Here is a 22,870-nt window from a genome sequence, read left to right as displayed (position 1 = left end):
GCAGAGTGCTGTGGATTGCCGCTCTTACAGCTTCTTGTGTGCCCTGTTCTTGTGGGATGTGGTAAGAGGTAGGTGGGTTATTGTCAGCGTAAGTCATCTGAGTAACAGCCTGAGCGGGAGAAGGAAGTGGGTGCATCTTATAAATGCTTTGTGGGCCAAGGGTTGCAGGTGAGGCAGCCTCATCTTGCAGGTAATGTTTTCAGTGTTGCCCAGTATCCAAAATGATTCAGAGACGTTTGAGGGTATTTTCTGGATTGCAGTTATATATGTGGAGTAACAAGCATGGTTGAAAGTGGTTGAAATCCTGGTGAGAACTGGATGCTTTGTGGTTTCTGCATACGTTGGGCCATCATACTAATTCCTAATTTTCACCTATTAAATTGAGCTGGTGTTTAATGAGAGCATCGCAGTACTTTTGTTTTCAAAAGACTTTGCCTCTTCCTGTGGGTTGGTTACTTTCAAGGCTGACACTTCAAAAGAATGTGAACCATCACTCATAGCAACAGCATCAGGTTTTCAGCAGCAGTTTTGCACCTGAACGAAAAGGAAAGCTTAGTCAGAAAACCAGCAGTGCAGCACAGAACTAATGCAAGTTCCTAGGAAGTTTGCCTGGGATCTTCAGGGTTGTATTTTAGTTTGACCACGTAGCTGTGCTGTGCAAAATTCCAAGCTCCTCTTGTTTTTAAAATAATCAGTTTTGAGTCATGTAAACTTCATTTTGGAAACAAACTATGTAGGAATGGACAGCAGGTGGCAGTCTTAGGTAAGGAGAGCTGATTTGGAGAAGGCTGAGAAACAGTCTTCAGTTATGTTAATAATACCGAGTAACTTTAAACACTGCCAATGCAGGTAAGGGGTGTTTGAAACTGAGTGTTTCAGAAAAGGAGGGTTAATCTTATAGAGGAGAAATATTCATTAAAAGGCAATAAGAAATTCATCAGAAGTTTTTTTGTTTCGAGTAGGTGGTGTCCCAGGTCAAACTTAGTTCAAAATTTTCCAGATAGAGAGATGTTTAGTTTTCATCTTGGAAAATGTAGACTTATTCTGTAATAAGATTGTTTAATTACATTTTTATTCTTTTATAAACAGCTCATTGTCCTATAGGAAAAAATGGGCTGTTTCTGCACAGTTTCAGATGGGAAACGTTTGCTTATGTCTGCATGCACATCCATTGTTTTAAAAAGTTTTTCTAGCTAACTTATAGCTTATAGAAGATATGAGATGAGAAACAGAGCCCAAGGCAGATGAAGTGCTGTAACATTCTTCAGATTTATCATGAGTATTTTAAATAAACTCATCCACTGACTTGTTTATCCCTGGTCAGATCGCGTAACATCTGTAATGGTCTCAGGATATTTGTCCTTTTCTGGTGAATATTTTTGTCTGAATGAGACAAATATCCCAAGACTGTAGGTGAGAGGTAAGGATGCTCGGGTGCAATCTGCTTGTTCATCTGTAGAAAGTCCGAAGGGTGTAGAAGTGGTATTAGCTTTATTTCTGAAATGCTCTCAGCACTTCAGCTTTCATGTAGCCCACGTGGAACAACTGGACTGGGTGAGCCCTGAGGACTTGTGCCAGCATTGTAGTTATAAACTGTTTTCAAGAGTTTTGCATAGCTCACATAGAGAAATTCTTTAAATGAGAACCAGAAACATTGGTAAAAATGTAACCTGTAGGTTGCAGAAAGTGCTTACATGTAGGGGTCCTGTTGTTTGTTATAGTTTAGGTGTTATTCTTTGTTGTTCTGTTTTTATATGTCTATATCCAAAACAGAATCTTGGTGTTGTGCACTTGAGACAGTGGCACTGTGGAAGTCTTAGGGATCCTGTAAATTCTGAGCAGTTCTCACTGCACTTTTGGTAACAGTAGCTCTATATTTTGAGATGACCATCCCTTTCCTAAGTCTCCTTGTGGCATTTACAAATCATAGGATGGCCTGGGTTGAAAAGGACCACAGTGGTTGTTGGAAATATCCAAGTAATTTTGGCAGGACGGTATCTCTGATAAAAGCAGAGTTTATTTGCGATTGCAATGGCGGCGTCTCGCAAGCAGGAGCGCCTACGGGCACCACATGACAGCCTTTATACCCTGTTTTGTCCCCCTTGCCTCCCCCCTCCCGTTTCCCCAATGGCTGGGTACTCCAGGTTCACAGTCTTATCAGAAGGTTGACATTTGCTATTTACTTGTTAATTTATTTGTTATCTGGTGTCAGTCAGCAGTCATCCTGTTGTTACCAAGCTGGCTCCTTGTTCTCCTTGCCGTATTGATATGGTGATTTTCTTTAAAGTCATCATTAGACAAAGAGCACTGGGGGATGATGCCAGGCCTTCCGTAGTCTCTTCAGGCGCTTCCTCGGGCCGGCCATGGCTTGTTCTCTGGTTTGCTCTCGTGCAGGATATTCTTGCAGTGTGTATGACAAAATATACATCTATACACCTCTATACAGAGTGTGCGTTCCTGGGAAGGTTCGTCTAGAGGATAAGTGATGTAAACTTACCAGAGATCTTCCCCAAGTTAAGTAGAAGGACTCCCAAAAAGAACTATGATAGCGGAGATCATGAAATGAAAATAATATTATACAATTCTAATGCAGAAACAACATTTGATTCCCACAATGCTCATCCAGTTCCAACCCCCTGCTGTGTGCAGGTCACCAACCAGCAGCCCAGGCTGCCCAGAGCCACATCCAGCCTGGCCTTGAATGCCTGCAGGGATGGGGCATCCACAGCCTCCTTGGGCAACCTGTTCCAGTGCCTCACCACCCTCTGTGTGGAAAAACTTCCTCCTAAGATTCAACCTAAACCTCCCCTGTCTCAGTTGAAAACCATTCCCTCTTGTCCTATTGCTATCCACCCTTGTAAACAGCCATTCACCCTCCTGCTTATACACTCCCTTCAAGTACTGGAAGGCCACAAGGAGGTCTTCCTGGAGCCTTCTCTTCTCCAAGCTGAATCATGATTCTCCATGGGTTGAACTGTTGGCTTGATGCAACCAAATGCAGTGTGCTTTGTCCTAGAAAGCAGTTAGCAAGATGTTAACAAATAATTGTCATTGTCTTAGGAGTAAAATCTGCTTCCCTTAGTCCAGTTGCTATTTCTCTGGTTTCTAACTTAAGTTGTACCTCTAACTAGAGCTTGTGCTTGGGGTTTAAATAATTAATGTACATTTTGGAAAAAGACAGGTGACCATTGTTTTTTTACAATGAAGATGGTTAAATGCACCAGGAAGAACAAAACTGATAAAGTGGTGCTTTATCCTTCAAATAAAATACTGCTTTTCTGTATATTAGTATGAACCAAAACAGGTATACCCAGAGTAAGTGAAGCCATTGCATCCTGTATGGTATGTGCATTAGGAAGAGTAGTTTACAGCTTTACTGATGCTTGAAAGTTGGTTCCAGTAGGAAGTATTTTGACAACTTCTGTGGTGTATTGGTAGCAATAGACGAAGCTGTGACTCTGAAGGCTGCAGTTCTATGCAGATGAAGTGAACCTAAGCACATTGTGAGCCTTTCACCAGTGCTTTTACCATTTCCAGTCTGCAAAAGGATGCAACTTCTTGCCCTTGTCCATGGGGAAGGTTTGAAGTGGGTAGAGGACAAAAGGAAGATGTCATTTTTGGCTACAAAGTTACTGGTGAGAAGGAAAGAAGTCTCTAACCATATTTTCCTAGGCCTCCAGGAAGAAATGATTTCCACATAGTTTGCAGCCCTCCTGCAGAGTGAAGTGGGATAAGGCATAGTTAAGTCTGCATTTGGATTATTGCTCATTTCTCATAAATATTAGCTGAGTTGGAAACACGTTGTCTTAATGCTTCAAATGAAAGCAGCTAGCCATTCTGGGTACATTCCCACTAAATCTTTCAAGAGTTGCCAGCGTGTCCTTTGCAAATATATGGATTTCAGGAGCAAGCTAATAGCATAAAATACTGCTTCAGCAGTTTGTCATAATATTTGTTACAGTTTTTGTTCTGTGCAAGATATATGATTCTGTGCTTCCCTCTGTGGGCCTAGTTTGTTCCATTATTCCTCTCCTTCTGAAATCGTTAGTGTTATGGATTATTTTTGGCCTCCAGCTCATTTACCACTGTATGTAAAATAAATAAAAACAGAACGAGAGTCAATTTTATAAGAATTAACTGGATTAACTGCCTGCTAATTCAACTGTGAGTGCAGCTTTCCCTCTGTATGGAACTTTGTACAGCAGCTGCAAGTATCAGGCAGGTATTCCCTGAAAATTCATGAATTCTTCCACCACTGTTTCCAGCAATGCAGCAGCTTCATACAGCTTTAACACAGCTTCTGGAATGAAGTATGATAGTCACTCCTCTGTGCTTCCTGGAGTGGCTGATAACAGGGTGTGAAGGTGAAAGAACTGAGTGTTAGGGGGGAAAAAATCTTGTTTTTGTAAACTTGTAGAAATCTGGATTTATACGTTTAAAATCAGTATCAATTAAAATCATGAGATGTGGGGAAATAATTGCAGGTTGGGAATGGGTTATTTATTTGGTGACTGTCCTTTCAGCACATTTTGTGGTTAGAATGGACCACGGGCATCTTTTTCTCCTTGATTTAAGTGGAGTATTAATTTTATAGTGCTTGTGTTTTTAATGCAGTAGAATAATTCTTTATGAATTTGACAGTGAGGTTTTGTGGTTGTGGGTTTGGTTTTGTGATTTTTCCTTTCAGTATTTCAAGCTGATCCTGGTGCTGTTTGGATACGAGGCAGCATAATATTGTGTGCTAAACAGGAGCTTTTTGTTGTTGTATGCGAGGGATTAAGGACAAACTTGAGAGGAATTCTACTTGTACTACTTGTTAAACATATTCCTGACTCTGGATTAGAAAGCTGCAGAGGAAAAAATCATTGTAACTTCCCTTGACACAGGGTATTATCACTAGCTGTGTAATGTGGAGGACTGTGTTATGCTCAGAGCGTGGTCTGCAATTACTGGTAGTTCTAACCATTTCTTTTCAGCCCTCGTGTGAGGGCTGCTTGTTGCTTGCACAATGGTGTTAATTCTTTGCTTGTTTCCTTACAGGCAAAGGGGCTGATCTGAGCAAGCCACCATGTCGAAAAGCAAAGGACATACGGAAAGAAAGAAAACTACAGAAACTCCTTCAGAACCAGAGGTGCACCCTTGAAGGCTCTCCACTTCAAGCAGAACATCAAGCTTTACTCCTGCAAAACTCAAAATCTACAGCAAACCAACCAAAAAGCATTGAAGACTTCATTTTTGTTCCTTTACCTGATGATGCACTGCACAAATTGGAGGTAATGGCTCATACACTGCTGTGGAAGGCAAATTTGGAACTCGACAAATGCTTGTGTGTTTAGTTTCTGTGGCTTTATTAACTGGCTGTAGTTTAAATCTTAGAATTTACACGGTACATGGCGATATTTTTGGTACAGCTGAGTGTTACCACAAGGGGGTAATCTTGCACTTGCAGTCAGTTGTAGAAGAGAGCAGTACAGGGAACAAAACACTTGTAAATTGATTTCATACTGAGTGACTTGAAAATGAAAGACTTTGAATTAACTGAGTGTTGAACGATGAGAGACATTCAATATTTAGTTTTGCAGCATATAAGCAGTTAAATTATCTATGCTACTGAATCTTGGCTAGAAAGCAGAAACTGTTGATAAAACTGAACAGATGAGAAGATAGCTCTTATTTATAAATGTCTGTGCTATGTGTTGATGTCTTTAGAAACTGTAAAAGTTATGGTCAAAACCAGCATAATATATTGGTTGCAATTAAATCTATTTTTACTATAGAAGTAGTTACCTGGAAGGCTTTTGGACATGCTGACACTGGTTAATTGTAAACATGCTTTTTTCTCAGGAAGCTGGGAAGCCTTCTGAATATGTACCTTTTCCTTTAGCTACTGATGGAATTAAAAATTGAATTTGAATTGTATTTCTGGTACTTATTTGAGATGGTGCTGACTTAAAAGATTGCACTCTAAATAACTGACAAGAAACCGTGGAACTGATCTGTAATTGCTGTAAAACTGTTCCAGGTCTGTGATGTCACCTAACAAGTAAAGTGGCCCTGTCTGAATGTTTTCATTAAGATGATGCAGGGAGAATTTGAAGGAGAATGATTCTAGCAGTTTTTTCTTCTCAGATTGTTCCTTGCTGTTGTTGACAAATTTTTCTTTGTACGTTGTAGCCAGTGGTATTTGTGAGAATGACCATAGTGAAAATTCACCATTCATCATGTGGTAGCATTCCTTTGGTCAGGAAGCAATCTTTTTTACTAAGAACAGTTTTTAATTTATGGATTTTTAAAATTTATTTTCTTGTATGTAAGGGTGGTGGTAGGAAGGACACAATTTCCTACCTAAGTTAATTAGTAATTGAATAGGGGAACAGAGTTTCCTCTTCCTCCTTTAATTTGAAAAATAACTGGAAATCCTCCTAGGACCATTGCAATGCAAATGTGGTCTCTCTGGATCCAAAGAGGACCGATATGAGTCTTTCAAATGCATGAATCCTTCAAGTATTTTTCAGTATGATGAGAAAACACAGGCACAGATCTGAAGACGTATCAAGACTCTCTTTAAAATGTCAATCTGCTTCCCATTTGTGGGTCTTAGTTCCTGAAAACCACTTATGTGGTTCTTCTATAGGCGTTTCAGTTCATTCATCATTTGAAAACCTTGTATTTACACTGAATTACATACAAAAGCCTTCAATAATGTGAAGTGAGTAGAAGAATTGAAAGGCTGTTGTCTAATATTAATTGAAGTGGTAGGGCTCTTTTTCAGGAAGTGAAAAATTCTCTCTGTTGTGATGCCTGTATATGTTATAAATGTGTAATTATTGCATGGTACTGTAATAATAAATGTTTAACTTCTTCTGAAGGTGAGGGTGGTGAGATCATCTCCTCCAAGTTCACAGTTCAAAGCCACATTTCAGGAGTCTTACCAGGTCTATAAACGTTACCAGATGGTTATTCACAAGGACCCACCTGATAAACCAACTATAAATCAGGTCAGAAGGCCAAATGAATTGTATGCAAAGCTCAGCTTCCCCCTCCATTTCATGCATCTTGCATAGATTCTAGCAGAAGCAATTGTGGATTTTATATCCATCTTACACTCAGGAGTATGTAAAATACTGTATCAAGTGCAATCAACGTTCTGAAAGTGCAAACCTTTGACATCTCTTTTTTGAGTGCTCTGGATATTTGGTCTTAATTGCAGATGGAAAAGCTGAGAGTTAGATGGCTGTGCTATTGAATAAGAGATGAAAGAGATGAGGCTCTGGAGGTAAAATATCATGGATCCTATACATATAAATCTCCCAGGAACTGAAAATGGCTGGATGCTTGCCCTGATAAGTAGTCTCATTGGTTTTGGTTTGAATGCATCCATATGTGGAGGAGCAAACATGATCAGGGCCAACATGTTAGTGAAGAAATTATCACACGTACAAGTTGTTAGTTTGGTTAGTTAGTTAAATTATGCAAACCTCTTCATTTTCCATTTAAGCACCTCAAGCAGTGATCAACTCACTCTATCTAAATTACACATTGTTGCTGGCTCTTGTGATGACCAGGTTATAGTTACCTGTGCTGGATATATTACCTCTCAAATAATACTGAGGGGAAAAAAGCTTCAGAGTTTTGGAGGAAAAGTGTACGTAGCAAGAATATGTAATAGCTAAACTGGGGTCAAGTGATGTGCCATTAGAAATTAAAAGTTTTAAATAGTTCTTGGAGTTGTACATTGAAAAATTTGTTGTTGGTTTTTTAGATACATGGTTAAAAAAAAATAGGTTGAGTAAGCTGGTGCTTTGGAGTGTTCTAGTGTTATATAACTTTTATTCTTTAATGGGGGTATCAACAGTCAGCTTAAGGTTAGTGTTAGTTGCCATGTAAATATACTTTCCCCTATAGATGATTTGCTTTTTATTACATTTAAAGTAGAATACTGACTTCAAAGGCTTTGAAGTGGATAGGAGAAGATCTTCCACTAGCCTTACCTTCAGAAGCATATTATCTGATTATATGCACTCAAAACAGTATGCTTGTATTTTCCTTGCTCTGAAGGTGAGGTTAGTACCTGTCTCTTTTGAGGACCCACAGTTCAAATCATCCTTCAACCAGTCAGCCACTTTATTTGCCAAGTATCAGATGGCTGTACACAAGGACACACCTTCTGAATGTGGCGAAAATGAGGTACAGTTCACTGCATGCACCTTTATGAAAACACTTCTACTGTGCAGTTAAATGGTGGGAGATGGTATCTGCTAGAATGGTTCTAAATGTTGAAATATTGGAGTTTCAGTTTGGGAGGGAAAATATAAACAAACAGGGAGCTTCTGTGTTTTTTAGTAAGCTTCTGCTGTAGGCTTTAATAAGGAAAAGCTGAACTAGAGGGAAGGGAGGAAGCACTGTTCTCATGCAACACTAACATGTCAAGTAGAACCGTTGTTACAGGAGTTTTAAAGAGGTTTGGAACTGCAATATTTCTGTTGGAAGTGGGATAAGGGTATGGAAGTGCCTTTTTGATGACAAGTATTTCTGCTTTAAAGTTGTTTGTTACTTTCATGCTTTTCCTTAATTTTTCCTTGCTTTCTGTAATAGGTTAAGGCTTTAAAAATCTCAGTTTTAGTCCTGCTTTACTGCCAAGCATAGCTCTTAACTAGAACCCAAGTTTGCAGTAGGAATAGTGCAAAAATACTACCTGGGCTGGTTGCCTTCGATTCAGAGTGCATTGAGCAGGAATAAGAGCCTTCTACAATAGGAAAAGTTGTTTGTAGGACGCTAATCCAAATCTAACAAGGCTTAAAACAAAAAGACAAGTGGGGTTCTGAGCAAACAGCCATCTTCTGGTTCTTTGGCAGGTGCTGCAATGTTTCCATTAGCGAGATTAACAAAGCTGGTATCTCAGATCCATCATTTCTATGCAAATGTAAGGCTTGAGTATTGATCTGCCAGAGCTTTTGGTTCTTAAGAGCAAGACTTGCTAGGTATCACTTCTGCAAGCTATGGCTGCTTTCCAGGTAGAATAATAAAACTACATAACCATTTTTGGCTTTAGTTGGAGAGAATGTAAGGGGAGCATGCTTGTAAGATCTCTGCAATGCTACTGTGGAAAGCCGTAAAGTTTATTTCACTTTGTTTTGTAACATAGTGAGACTTACAACAACAGTAATTGCTGCCTTTTTCTCAATTTCTCATATAAATGGAGTTAGTTTTAACGTGGCAAACATTGGAAATATGTCAGGAAATTATGACCTATTTAATAGATTTGTAGGAAGCATTACTTGATCTGTGACTTCATTTGTCTGCTACAGTGATTGTATTTTAGCCTTAAGGCTTAGATACACTAGCATGCCTTTACTATTAAAATTGTGTTGTTGCATTGACAGGGTGGTAAGAACTTCCTATGTCTACTTATTTGTTCAGTTGGTTTTTAAATAAAAGGCTCATCATGAATCAAGGACAGTATCAATAACTACTTACAGCTCAGTTCTGAATGGCACCTGGTGCCCTGTTCATCTAATCCCTTTTGGGGAAGAGTATATGGCTTGGTTTAGGCTCAGGTTTGATGGTCCAAATCACTCATCATTACACAAAGTATTTTAATCTGTTTTAGGGGCCCTAATACTTAATCTTTGTGGGAGGAGAACTATTGGAACCTCTAAGAATGGACGATACTGAGTAGGGTGAAACTGCTCCAAGCTATTTAGAAGGACAGTGGGAAGTGCTATCTGAAAGCTCTCATTTTTTTTCTTGCTCTTTTTCAGACTTTATGCCATATAGACATTATGGAGCCAGGCATTTCTTTCAAGGATAGGTAAAATGAAATTCTGTATTATGCACAGGGCTTTCTCAGAGTACTAACAGGTCTGCTTTGGGTCTTAAAATGGCAAATATCCAGGGTTTTTCTTTGGATCTGAAATCTAGCTTTTAATCTGTGCACGTATATCTATGTATGGTAGATGAACCTCCGAGTTGTTGAGCCTCTTTCAGAGAGAGCCCTGTACTCTTGTATATGTGGGGAATTTCTAGGTTAGGAAAAGCATTCAATTTTATATTTGGCTGAACGTTTCGTATTCAGAAACCAGCCTACACTTAAATTCAGAATCCAACAAAGATTATTGTGGGATATATTAACAAGTTCTCTTTGGAATATATTCTGAAGTTGTTGGCATTACAACTGCCTGCATTAGCTAGACTAGTTTTCATATTCACTATATTGCATTAAAAAGCAATTTTGGGAAGGAATTTATAATTTTGGGGGTTAATTTAAAATAACACTGATATGGGAAGTTATGGAATGGTTCACAGTATTAACGTACGTGAACCATGAAGCTGGTTATTGCTCAGTGAATGTGGAAGAAGGTCTTTTTGCACCAATGCAACATGTATACGATTTTCCATCAAGATTTTAAGTGAGGAGGCAGAAGAGATAGTTCTAGTAATGCTTCTCTTTTCAAAGTGTGACGTTTGGGAAGCAGGAAACCTCTCTTCCAGGTTTGTAAATCCAAGTTTTGCTGTCAGCAAACCTTTAACAACCCCCTGCATCCTTCATTTTAATAGTGCTTCCTTCAAAGCCATATCTGGCTGTGATTTTGCAGTGTGAGCTTGTCTGTGTGTGACAGTGAGAAGATGTTATGGTTGAGGTTGTAAAGCAGTTTATTAACTGCTAAATGAAATGCTAGGAAATAAACATTCCGTGTAATTAAGGAGACAAACTGCCTTCCCAATAAGTAACTTCTTTAGTGGCCCATGAAAAGCACTTCTGCCTCCTGCTCTGTGAAATGGCACCAAGTCCAGCAGGCTGTGTTTCTGAAGCATGCAGGTTTGTCCAGCCCAGCTATTTAATAGTATAAACGAAATAGGAAAGAGCTCTGTGACTGAGTTCGCCTAGCAGTGAAGATTTTCTGGATGAAGTTTGTTTTTGATGCACGTGGGGCTATCAGTTCTTACTCCAAAGCTGGCAATTTCTACTCCAGCAGCAGCTGTAAGATTGAGTTCCACTTGTGACTAAAGGTGTGCAGATTAGAAGTTCTGTTCATGCTGCTCTTAACATCTAGTTGAGTTCAGATACTGGTCAACCTCTAGAAGGTCTATTAAAATACTTTCTGCAGCAAAATAACTACGTAAAAGCTATCTGCAATTTTTTGGTAGTGTTTTGCATGTTTTAAAGAAATGCAATTATTTCTGATTCAGCATCCTGTAGTCCTGTCCCTGGCTTTCTGTTATTGAAAATGCATCTTTAAAAATGCATTGCTGGTTCTCTCCTTTTGCTCCTGTACTCAGTCACTACAGTGGTTTTTGTTTTCTCATCCTGCAGTGGTGGTCTCACCTTTGAGATGGTGGTTTCTGTAATGTTCTGGCAGCTTTCTGTAGCACAGCTCGTATTGTTGTAATGCTATCTACTTTTTATTTCTGAAACTGCCTTTCTTAATCTTTATACAAATGATTCTTGAACAGAAATCCAACTATGCTATCTTCAGTACCTCCTTGCAAACTGTCTGTATTTAACTTTGGCCAGCTGTACCCTGCTGAATGCTTTGGCTGTTGAACAAAACAGTGTTTTGTCCCTTGTGTTAATTTAGGCCATACTTTCCAAAAAATAAACCAAAAAAAAACCCCAAACATCTTACTTGTTTTACTACTCTGATAACCTTGTTGAAGGCACTGAGTAACTTAAGATAGAGCAGGATTGTGCATTTTAAATGCTTTGGTAAAAGCCAAAGCCTTATCTGTTTATTCTTTAACCTGACTCATGCTCACCCTAACGTGGTGTTTGGATGCTATCCTTATCCTGGCAGAATGCAGGTGCTTGATAATGATCTTTAAAGCTGGTCTCAAGTTTGGAAACGGTGGAATGAGAGAGAAAATATGAGAATTCCTTCTGGGCCAGCTGCTTTGTGCTGGGGTGGTGAGTTCCAGCTTCTGTGATGAAGCTCCAGAAAATCAAGCTGGCTGAAAAGACAGCACCCACTCACCTCTCTCTTGTGCCTGTGTTACGCATTAATAATATCTTAATATGCATTTTGTATGCAGGAACTCTTATGAAAGCTAATGACAAGAATACAAGCTGTTGCTTTATACAGACCACTAGCGGGTATATTTTATTCCAGTATACTTAATTCTTATCTTTAAATGGGCTATTGGGGAAAATTTGAAAGACTTGGGGGCAATCCCAAGAGATTATTGTCCAAGGAGGTGGTGGAGTCACCATCTCTGGAGGCGTCCCAGACCTGTGGAGGTGCTGCACTGAGAGATGTGGGCATGATGGGGATGGGTCAGCCTGGGGATCTTTGTGGTCTTTTCCACAGTTAAGGGTTCTGTGATTCTGTGACACTATTAACTGGATAAGTATTGACAGTGAATGAGTAAATGAATGAGTATCTCTGAATGAGTTAACATACAGACATGAGAAATCGGTGTATTGCTGCCTATTGAACAAATTTGTCCGAGGCTGCTCCTGGATGAGTTAAATCCCTGAAGTGCTCATTTTTGGAAGAGATGAAAATGTGCAAGGGAAGAGTATTCTAGTGTTTGTCACATCCTATGTGTTTCTTCTGCCTGGAAGTTGTGTACATAGATCTTTCCCTTGCACTCCAGGGCAGCAGTTGTTGTGCACTGTTCTGAATAAAATAGAGCTATTGCTTGTTACCATATAACTTTTCCTTGCAGAGGTACTGGAAGATTATATTCAGTGTTATATACACAATTTCACATATTGCACTTATAAAAATCCCCTATTGTAAACGATTACAAGAGTCTGTATGTTTACAAGTTACTTTCTTTTTTTCTGCTTGGGTGGTAAAGTTGCATTTATTTTCAGGGAAAAATATTGAGCTGTAATGGGGGAAAAAGAATTACAATAATGAAACCTGGGAAAACCTGAACAAGAACAACTCTGTAATGAGCTGAGAGAGTAAGCTGAGCATCCTTTCATTAAGCAAGCATTGTTTCCCTGTATTCTGGTGAAAGATCAGCTGGAGCACAAAGCTGATCAGCAGATCCAGAGTACCATGATTATGCAAATAAATGTAATGAATGGCACTTTGTCCCCTTTTTTCTTTAGCTGTCGTAAGAAATATAATGAATCTTGATAATATAGCTTTGTCATAATTTCTGCATAATGAAATGGATAAATGCATTTTGGTCTTGAAATTCAGCAACAGGCATTTGAATAGCATTGGATTATTTTTTCTGGGTGGCATAGTAAAATATGGCCTGCGTTTTTGTCAGTAGTCTTTATAAGAGTTCCTGCATGCAAGACTGCATATTGCAGTTTATATTAAAATATTATAGCAGAGGTATCAAAGTTGTTCATTGTATTTTAAAATCAAGTTTGGTTCATCCCAAGTTGTTCTCTTCTGATGCATACATATGCATTTAGGGGAGGTTTAGGTTGGATATTAGGAGGAAGTTTTTCACCCAGAGGGTGGTGAGGTACTGGAAAGGGTTGCCCAAGGAGGCTGTGGATGCCCCATCCCTGCAGGCATTCAAGGCCAGGCTGGATGTGGCTCTGGGCAGCCTGGGCTGCTGGTTGGCGACCTGCACACAGCAGGGGTTGGAACTGGATGAGCACTATGGTCCTTTGCAACCCAGGCCATTCTGTGATTCTATGAACTACAGTGTTATTGTTGCCTTGTGGCTTTTCTCTTCCATCTGGCAGAGCTCGCTCTGTCTGTATTGAACTTGATGCAGTATAGAGAAGAAAAAAGCTGTAATGCTATTGCAAACATTTATTCTCAGCTATTTAGTACCATTAGTGTTGTAAAAATAGTGAGATGTTGGCTATTTATTTGTTATAATAGTGAGACTTGATTTATGCACGCAGTGAACTTCATCAGCTCTGACAGCTTGTATTTTCCTTGGGTCTTGGTCCTACAGGCAGTCATTTAAATCGACTCTTATCCACAAACAAAGCACAATTGAAACACATTTTTCTTTCCAATTTAATATGAAATGATATTTTTTACTTGCAGGCTTGATGGCTACTGCCTTAATTTTCACTGGAACAACCATAGTATATAGTTCAGTGTATAGCTTCCATTGTTCAGCATTGCTCTGACTGCAGTGTGAAGGGCTGTGACTGGTGATGGAGCCATACCTGTGTCAGCTGCTCAGGTTGAGTCAGGTGTGGATTCCTTGCATTGCACAGCTGCTAGATGGAGGAAGCCTGTAGACAGGGCTTGAGAAGTGAGGGACTGTGGGACTTGAGAAGAATCAGAAGTTAGGAGTAGGTTCTGTTGGTGTTTGGGATCTGGATTTGGTTTTACAACCTGGATTTAACACCCTGATCTAGATGTAGATGTCTATGTTCATCAGAGGGGAGTTGGACCAGGTAGCATTTGAAGGCATCACATCTCAAACAATTCCATGATTCCATGAATTCCCATGAAAACTTAATATGTTCTCAAATAATTGGAGTAAGGAATATGAGCATATGATTCTATCACTTATCACAAATTCTGATTTAAAGGACTGCTTGCAGAAAGCGTTCCAGGCACTTTGGGTCCTAGTTCCTTGCTAGCATCCCTGATGCAGCTGTACTACCAACTCTGCAAAGGTTATGCTTCATGCTCTGTGGGGCTGTGCTGTTCTGATGGTACTTCTTTTTATTTTTGGCCACTTTAAGAAAATGTACAGGTTAATGTTATCAAATAACGTTGCAAGAATACGGTAGAAGAGTGAGGTTTGTGTGTGTTTGTACAGACTCTGAGACAGAAACACTTTGGTGACTGGATCAAGCATTGGTGTGAAGTAGTGCTACTGGGGCAGCTTTCTCCATTGATGTGTCACTGCCTGGAACAGATTCTGGCTTGAATTCTGCTGTGCTAAGAGAAAGCTGTGTTTGTATATATTTCTACTTTTGCGTGACAGCCTGGTACCTGGCTTTCCTTGGAGCAGTTGAAAGGAGGGCTTTGCTGAATGTAAACGTGGGAGATACTGTGATTCAAATAGCCCAGCTTTAGGATGGTTAACAGAAATGGTTCAGAATGTTTTGCTACCAGCTTCAGTGTTTTATATACACAAACTGTTAAAGTGCTTTTCTTGGTTTTTGAATGGTGGATGCAGATGTGGAGCTGGCCAGCCCCAGAGGCAAAGTTTGTAAACAGAACGGATACAACTGAGAACTTCTTGGCCCTTCTGTGACAAGAAAGCAAAGTTCTGATTGCAGTGACGTAATCCCTGGCTAATTTGGACAGAACATGGGATCTCTCTTAACAACTAAGTTTCCATCTCACCAGAAGCATTGCGTTTTTGTTCCCATCTTGTCCTTAACATCCTTCTTGGAGTATAAATTGTCAACACAGTATCTACTTCACGTTATGTATGCACTAAAAATATATACACAATGTAGCTGTTGGCTGCTTTTGCTCTTAAGCTGTATTCAGTTCTTGTGCTATGCAGTTTTTACATGATATTTTGCCACGTAAATGTTAGAAATGCAGCATTTTTCTTCTCCCTGCCTCTTCTCTGGCACACTTACTGGCTGTTGTGTGAGCTTTGAAACATGGCACTATATGCCTACTTCATTAATATGATTTTTCAGTCTTATGGTAGTGTTTGCCTTTAAGGAAAAGGGCTGAAGTGTGACTGAAACAAGCTATGTGCAGCAATACAAGTTAGAAAACATTTCCATAAATAATCATAAAAAAAAAATCTACAGTAGTTACCACAAGGAGCCAGAGAGAACAGTTTATTGTTGTTTGGACCTGCTGGAGCAAGTTATTTAACTTTTCATGGGCGTTTTATAATGACAAGCTTGTAGAAGAATAGTGTATCTGTGTCAGTTCCCTCTGCAAAGCTGGCTGGACACTCGCTTTACTTTGTGCTTAACCAAATATTTGTCTTGGGAGAAAAGAATTTAGCAACACACAAAAGATACGCTGTTTGAAAAGGTGCAAAAAATTACTGAAATAGGAATGTTTGCTTTTTTTTCTTTTCCAGTTTCTTCAATTGCCTCCCAGAAATACACTTGAGCTACTATAGGAAACTGAGCAAAGAGCCTAGGAAATGCTGAGGAGCACATGCTGATCAACTCCAAGTTGGTATCAGCAGCAAGCTCCAAACCCTTAGGTCACTCTAACCTTGTCTCTCATTTCTTTGGCTAGTGAGAGGATGTGAGAAAGACAAACCATGTCCTTGTGGTTATTGTAGCCCCCTCAGCTTGCCTAGGCAGCAGCACACTTTTAGAATGCTCTTGCATGAGTTCTTCAGTCATTGGAGTCAATGGCAGTGCTCACTGCTGACTGGCTCCTCATGGTGAGCCCAGTCCCTTTGCCATGGGGGGTCCCTTACTGTGCTGATTACAGAGCTGGTGCTTGTCTGCCTGCTCCATTCTCTATGGCCTTCTGCTGTGGATCCATTAATTTTATTCTTTAAATGCCTGTAAGAGCCCAAATATTTAGGTGTCCAGTCAACTAAGCCAATTGCCCATAGCATTTCAATTTAGTTTTTGCATCCCAGTTTACATGGTTTTCCTTATGTTGGCACTGAGTTTTCTATATAAGCACTTTACTGCAACAAATCTCCATTATTTTAAGAGTAATGTTCTATTAAGAGACAAAGTCACAGTGATTTTGGTCACTCCGTAATAAACTGAAATAGTAATTCTGAAATATAATTGGTGATGGGACAACATTTACTTGTTTCATCAGTCTGATAATCCTTGCTATGAAAACTGCACTTAAGACAAACAGCCAAACTTTAAATTGACTCTTTCCCTATTGACTGTCCTCTAAATGCTCCTTTTTCAGCTTTGGGTTTGTGGCTACTAAAGGGTTTTTTTTTTAACTGCATATTTCTTATTTCTGTCGCTCTGCAAGTGAAGATGAACAAGGAGAGTTCATGTTTGACAGCAAAGATGTATTTATTTAAGCTTGTAAGTTACTGAGTTACCAGGTGAAACCCATGCTGGGTTGGCATCCAAAGCGCCTGAATGGCTTCCTTTGCCTGTGCAGCCTTGCAGTTTTATTGCAGCTTTTTAAAGGTTTGCATATGCTTTTACTCAGTTGTCTTTCTGTCCTCTCCTTCCAATTTTAATCCTTAGCATTGTCATCTTCTCTCACTTTTGTTTGAACTTCTTTCCTGGTGTTCTTGTCGCTGTGATGGCTTCTTTATGGCAACTGAAATTAATTTGCACCAAAGAAAGAATCTTGCTGTTTCACATATATGGTTTTTACAAGATTGAAGCTTATGTAATTCAATTTGAAATTAAAATTAGAGAAGTATGACTTTGTGGAAGGAATTTCAATTGTGCATGTGTGACAGGTTGATTTATTTTACATAAACACCAGCTTTTGACTGCATTTCTTTCATGGTTCGTTGGATTGTTTTTTGGGTTGTGTTCATAATAATCCTGCAGTCATAAAAATGAGTTTGTCACATGAGAAAATGAATCTCATGTATAGTTGAGCTTAAGTACACATGTAGACAAGGTGTACTCTGATGTTACAATGGGTGTTGTGGTTTTGGCGGTGTGAGGAGAGAGTATGGGTTGAGATGACAACAGCAGAGGTCAGCACATCTAAAATAGCTGTTATTTTCCCACTTTGTGTGTGAATTAAATTCTTCTTTATCAAATGAAACACTTCATTTGATTCACAATTTCCTGAAGCTTTCTTGACTTTGATTAAGAAACCGATCTGACCTGAGAACTTCAACAAATATAAAGGGATGAACTAATCTGTAATAAAACTTGCAGTGTTTCATTCCGCTAAGCCTGTGGTACAAATTCAAGTGCAGTAAATTCTTTTTCTAGCCACCAGTGGAGACAGTTGCAAGCAGAAGTTATGCTTGGAACACTTGGAACGTCCCCCCCCACCCAATGTGGGGCCTGGAGAATCCATACAGCTATTTGAAAAGTGTTGTTGGCTCGGTTCTCTCACCCATAGGGTTTGACTTGCACTATAAAGCTAAAGTTACAGATTAAGAACTATTGGGGGTCTTCTGACATCAAAATGAATAACACATGGCTTATTCTTCTGGTGCCTGCACATTCTAAAGGCATTGGCTGTAGTGACTGATGCACGAGCACCGGAGGAATTTGTAAATGTCTGTTCTTTATTTATGGGAGCACAACTCGATAATTCAAATTTTGAGTTACTTTTCTTCTCCTCAAATACTGTCTATGGCTTCTTCCCATCGTGCTCTCTGTCCCTATCCAGCAAATCATAAAAAATTTTGGAACCGAATGAAGATATCGCAGCAACTTGTTTTTCTAAACTCAGTAATTAATAAACTCAGTATCCACTGCTCTGTGATGAACACATCTAAAACTGCCAATTATGGAAAATGCACATTATGTTGTTTTCAGTAGCAGCTCAGTAGAAATTCAGTGTTTATCCCAAAAGTTTATCATTTATTCATAGGTCAGCTAGAATATTACTGTGTATCTGAGGGGGAAAGCTTGAGTCTGACTCTGTGAAGCCCTGATTCTTTTAGCATCAGCACTGGAATACCTTTCAGTGCATCCGAGAGGACATTAAAGTTCCCTTTGAACTACACTGGGAATGGTCCACTTAATGTTAGCAGATATATATGTGTGTATATATATATATATATATATATATATATATACACACCAGAGGCTGTGTTTTTGTTAATAAAACCTGATTTATAGCGCTTTTGGAAGAAAAGAAGTAGTTATAACTACTTAGGTTGTATATGGGACTCTGTCCTAAGTCAGCTATTTGTAGTATTGGCACTTCTTAGTGTTGCTTGTTTCTTCTTGTCCCTTGCATGGGGAGAAGTGAGCAGTCTGGGTGGCTGAGGCTGATGCGGGTGTCCAGGACCACATCCAGGTGGGTTTGGGGTCTCCTCTTTGCAGATCTTCATCCAGAGCCTCTCTGGGTACCTGTGCCAGGGCTTCAGTACTCACACAGTACAGCTTCCTGATGGTGAAATGCTTTGCAAGTAGTCCCCTGCCTTTTGATGCAACTCTTTAAGAAGAAAACTCTTCTCTCATTTAGCTGAGGAATTTGTAGGATTCTTGACCAAAAAATCTTGTCGTTAGTTTTCTTGTGGGTATCATTATATTCTTTTTATCAAGCTGAACATTTCAAGTTCCTGTTTATTATTCTTTACAGTTTGTTAACCACTGACTTATTAAATCACTCAGCTCGTTACAGGAGGGGAGGGAACTGTGTAACACAAACTTAGCTGTTTAACGAAGGAATGTTTTGGGGTTAAATACATACCAGAACTTTGTAATATCTTTTAATATGTTTTATGTGGAGTCTACCAGTAAGGAAGTATTTGTATCAAATATGTAAATGCTGGTGAGTAAACAGCTATTATATTTTACTGCTCTTAGAATCTTGAACAAGCTCCAGTTCATTAAAAGCTTGCCTATTGTTTGATTATTTGTAGCACAACATTTCATACTGAGTAAAGAATCTAGTCTTGAAAATATTTGCACTTTCAGGAAGTTGATTTTTTTTGTTTTTCCCTTCCAACTTTAAATTTGATCAGGCTTGCTTCTGATTGTGATTGCAAATAGCCTTGATTAATTTATATCACAGACGTGATGGCCCTAAGCCCCATCCTTTAGTGATGGGACATGCACAATGGAACTATGGGAAAGAGCTTCCTGTTGCAGGAGGTCCCATAGAAAAGCAATGGGTAATTTAGAATAAATGACAGATCTGTGTTACAGGGTGATAATTCTCTCTCATCTCACTTCTAAATATCTTCTATCTTATAGAAGTTAAGTGACTTGTGAACAAGAAAATATTTAATTATCCAAAACAGAAGGTGGGAATTTGTTGGGAAACTTTATTTCAATTCCTAAAATCTGTTGGTTTTTTTTTTTTTTGTAATTTTAATGCTTTGAGAGCATTTGCTTGTCTGAGCTGCAGTGTATCCTGAAGTATTACTAATATTCTTGTTTTTCTACTTTGCATATTTGGACCGTCTTCTGGGACACGTTTTTGATGTATCTACCTTGATGCAGTTCACACGATTCCTCTGTGATTCTCCCCTTGAGGTAAGCATTAATTCTAGACACGAGCTGTGAAGTGAATTCTTTCCTTTTATTTGCTTTATTCTTTCCTTTTTATTTGCTGTAATTGGTGCATCGTGGGTATAGATGGCACGGGAGGGCATCACGGCGTTGTATCATCAGCAGCCAGTAAGGAAGGTAACACTGAATCTGTAAAGGAGTTTGAGGAGCTGAATAATGAGCTACACTGAATTTCATATCATTGCAGTAGGAAAAAAACAAAAAAAAAGGCAGGAATTACTGTACTCTTATGTTCTTTTCTTTAAAAGAAATATTACTAAGTAATTTACTGACCTTGTATTTGACTTCAGTCTGAGTTAAAAGTTGAGGAGAGATGCTGCTGTTTCTTTTCCAACAAGCAAACTGTTGTAGATCTGTTTCGCTGTCTTTCTTGTTAGTCTTAAAGAGTTAAGTACGGCGTGACTGTAATGAAATTGTCAGGTTATAGTAATTACGCTGGTAATGCGATATGTCGCAGTTTGAATGAATCCATGTGTGGAGAGTTTGTTGCTTTTACTCTGCTGAGTCCACTGGCCTTTGCATTCCTGAAAGCTGAAGAGTAATAGAGCTCATTAGGCTTTATAGGAAAAGGGCTTTTATCACCTCGTCAACTCAGGCAGCAGACTGCTATTATATTCTTAATTTTGTATGGCTACGTAGATGTTGATGCACGCTTCCCCGCCAGGTTTATGCCAGTATTGTTTCTTACAGACACTTTTTATTGACATTTTGAAGCTTGAATTAAATTTTGTGTGGCACCACTACAGATGTCTTCAATTAGATGAAGTTAAATAAAAGGGGTTTTGTATCAGAGGCCAAGAGATTCTTGAAATTCTTTATTCTGAAACAGTTGCCACAAGGAAATCTAGTAGTGAGCAGTCTGTTTACTCTTTGGAACAAAAATCATTTAGAATCAATTTTAAGCCTTACATGATTTCAATTTGTAATTAAAAAAAAAAAAAAATTAATATCATTATTAATTGCAAATAAGTATTGATGCCCAAACTCTTCCTGTCTTCATTTCTTCATTTTGCTGCTGTGTTTAGTTTCACTTTTGGCTATGGGCTCTGGCATAAAGAAAAATGAATAGTTTTAAAAAATCATAAAGTATGTAGTAGCAGGAAACCATGCCATTTTCTAGCAGTAAACAGGGTGCAGTGGAGAACTGATTTTGTTTTTTGTTCCTTTCCTCTTAGAAGCTATATCTGAATATTTGCCTTTTACCCCGGTGGCTCAGCACAGGAGAATGGCTTACCATTGGGATCACAGGATGGTTGGGTTGGAAGGGACCTTAGAGTCCATCCAGTTCCAATCTTCTGGATGGTTTTCTGGAGGTTGGTGGCTCTGCCATGGCAGGGGGTTGGCACTTAATGATCCTTAGGGTCATCATTCTACAATTCTATGCCATGGTCTGACTGCCCCTCACTACAACAGGCTGCCCATCTAGCCTGGCCTTGAGCACCTTGCAGGGCTCCCTACAAAAAAAACAGCATGGCTAATCACCCTTTGTTTTGGATGTGCATATAGCAACATATTTTTTTAGTGCACTTCATGTGGTATTTATGAATGCTTGTTATTTCTACTGTCTCTTTAATCACTCAGCATTACGGGATCTTTCTGTGCATCTTTGCACTCAGCTCGTGCTGGCACAGTCTGTGGCAGTGTTGAAGCATGCTTGTAATAGAAAAGTTTTCTTGTTCAGAGTGAATTTTGTCTGTTTTTTTATGTAGAGCCCATTGCTTCCTGTCCTGTCAGTGGGCACTAGTGAGAAGAGTCTGGCTCCCTCATCTTTATTCCCTCCTGCCAGGTGTTATACATATAAACAAAACCTTCCCCTGGGTCATCTGATTTTGATGCTGAAGGATCTCAGCTCTCTCCTTGTGCATCAGATGCTCCAGTCCTTAATCATTTTTATGGCCCTCCACAAGTCAGTCTGTATTTCCCTGTACAGGACCCAGTGTTCCAGTTGCATCTTTACCAGTGTGGCATAGAGAGGGGGGAAGTATGCAGCAGAGCTACCAACACCTCCCTTGAGCTGCTGGTGCTGTAGGTACTGTTTTGATTTGAGGGTGCATTGCTGGCTTTTCTTTTTTTCTTATTTTTTTTCCCCTCTTGTTTGGATGGAAGCCTGTAGTGCTACATCTCTGCTGACACAGCCTATATTTGTAGGCTGCATCTCCACTAATCCCTAATGAAAGGAGGAGACAGTGGTGAACTGGAGAGATGTTAATAGCCAAGTAAGATAGAAAACTACCATATGGTAGGTTTTGTGTGTGTGCCTTTGGGAGAAGAACCGCTGGAATTTATCATTTCACTTTGGCAAATAATTTCCACTTGAGGTAGAAATCAAGAGCTTCCTGGTTGCTTTTTTTATAATTTTTCTTTGTGTAGGGTAACATGGATTTCACAGTTGTTTTTTTTTTTTTTTCCTTCTTCCATCCACAGCAGAGAGTAAAATGGGAATGTTCGAAGTAGGAGATTTCAGGAAACCTCCCAGAGAAAAACTTTCATGTAGTTATCAGGATTAAGACACATTTTCATGGGGGATGGTACAGTGCCTTCTGTAGTTGCACACCAGTCTGGGTTAGGGGTTAACTAGTCTAATTTCTATATTAATAACACTGAAATGTATTAGAAGTAAAGTGAAAGACCAATGTGCTTTGAAGAAAATTGAGTGCTCTCACCATCATTGAAGTTTCATTATAAGCACTTATTACATTGAATTGTATTAATTAGGGCAACATGTAATGCCAGACAGTATTAAATATTTAAATGTTAATAACGTATTATAAATTATGATCAATCACCCATTCATGAAGAAAATATGGGGCAGAAATAGCTATGAAAACTAGGGAGTATTAATAGTTCCTAATATAG

At 39.2% G+C, this 22,870-nt stretch overlaps 1 protein-coding gene across 6 annotated transcripts in view; it reads left to right on the top strand.

The window, feature by feature from the left end:
* The window catches only part of ATE1 (arginyltransferase 1), a 69,848-nt gene that overhangs the window by 5,346 nt on the left and 41,632 nt on the right, over positions 1 to 22,870 (top strand). For 4 of the 6 annotated variants that reach the window (XM_042863782.1, XM_042863781.1, XM_042863785.1 and 1 more), the window contains 3 exons: positions 5,041 to 5,273; positions 8,059 to 8,187; positions 19,946 to 19,978. In XM_042863782.1, the coding sequence (XP_042719716.1) occupies positions 5,041 to 5,273; positions 8,059 to 8,187; positions 19,946 to 19,978 (395 nt within the window). Of the gene's footprint in view, positions 1 to 5,040; positions 5,274 to 6,869; positions 6,999 to 8,058; positions 8,188 to 19,945; positions 19,979 to 22,870 lie in introns of all 6 variants that reach the window. The other 2 variants (XM_042863780.1, XM_042863783.1) reach the window with 2 other exon arrangements.

Source organism: Lagopus leucura, unplaced genomic scaffold, assembly GCF_019238085.1.
Source record: "Lagopus leucura isolate 7727_CA_CO unplaced genomic scaffold, USGS_WTPT01 Super-Scaffold_741, whole genome shotgun sequence".
Lineage (NCBI taxonomy): Eukaryota > Metazoa > Chordata > Aves > Galliformes > Phasianidae > Lagopus > Lagopus leucura.
Note: the sequence above shows the minus strand (reverse complement) of the source record. Positions and strands in the feature narration are given on the sequence as shown.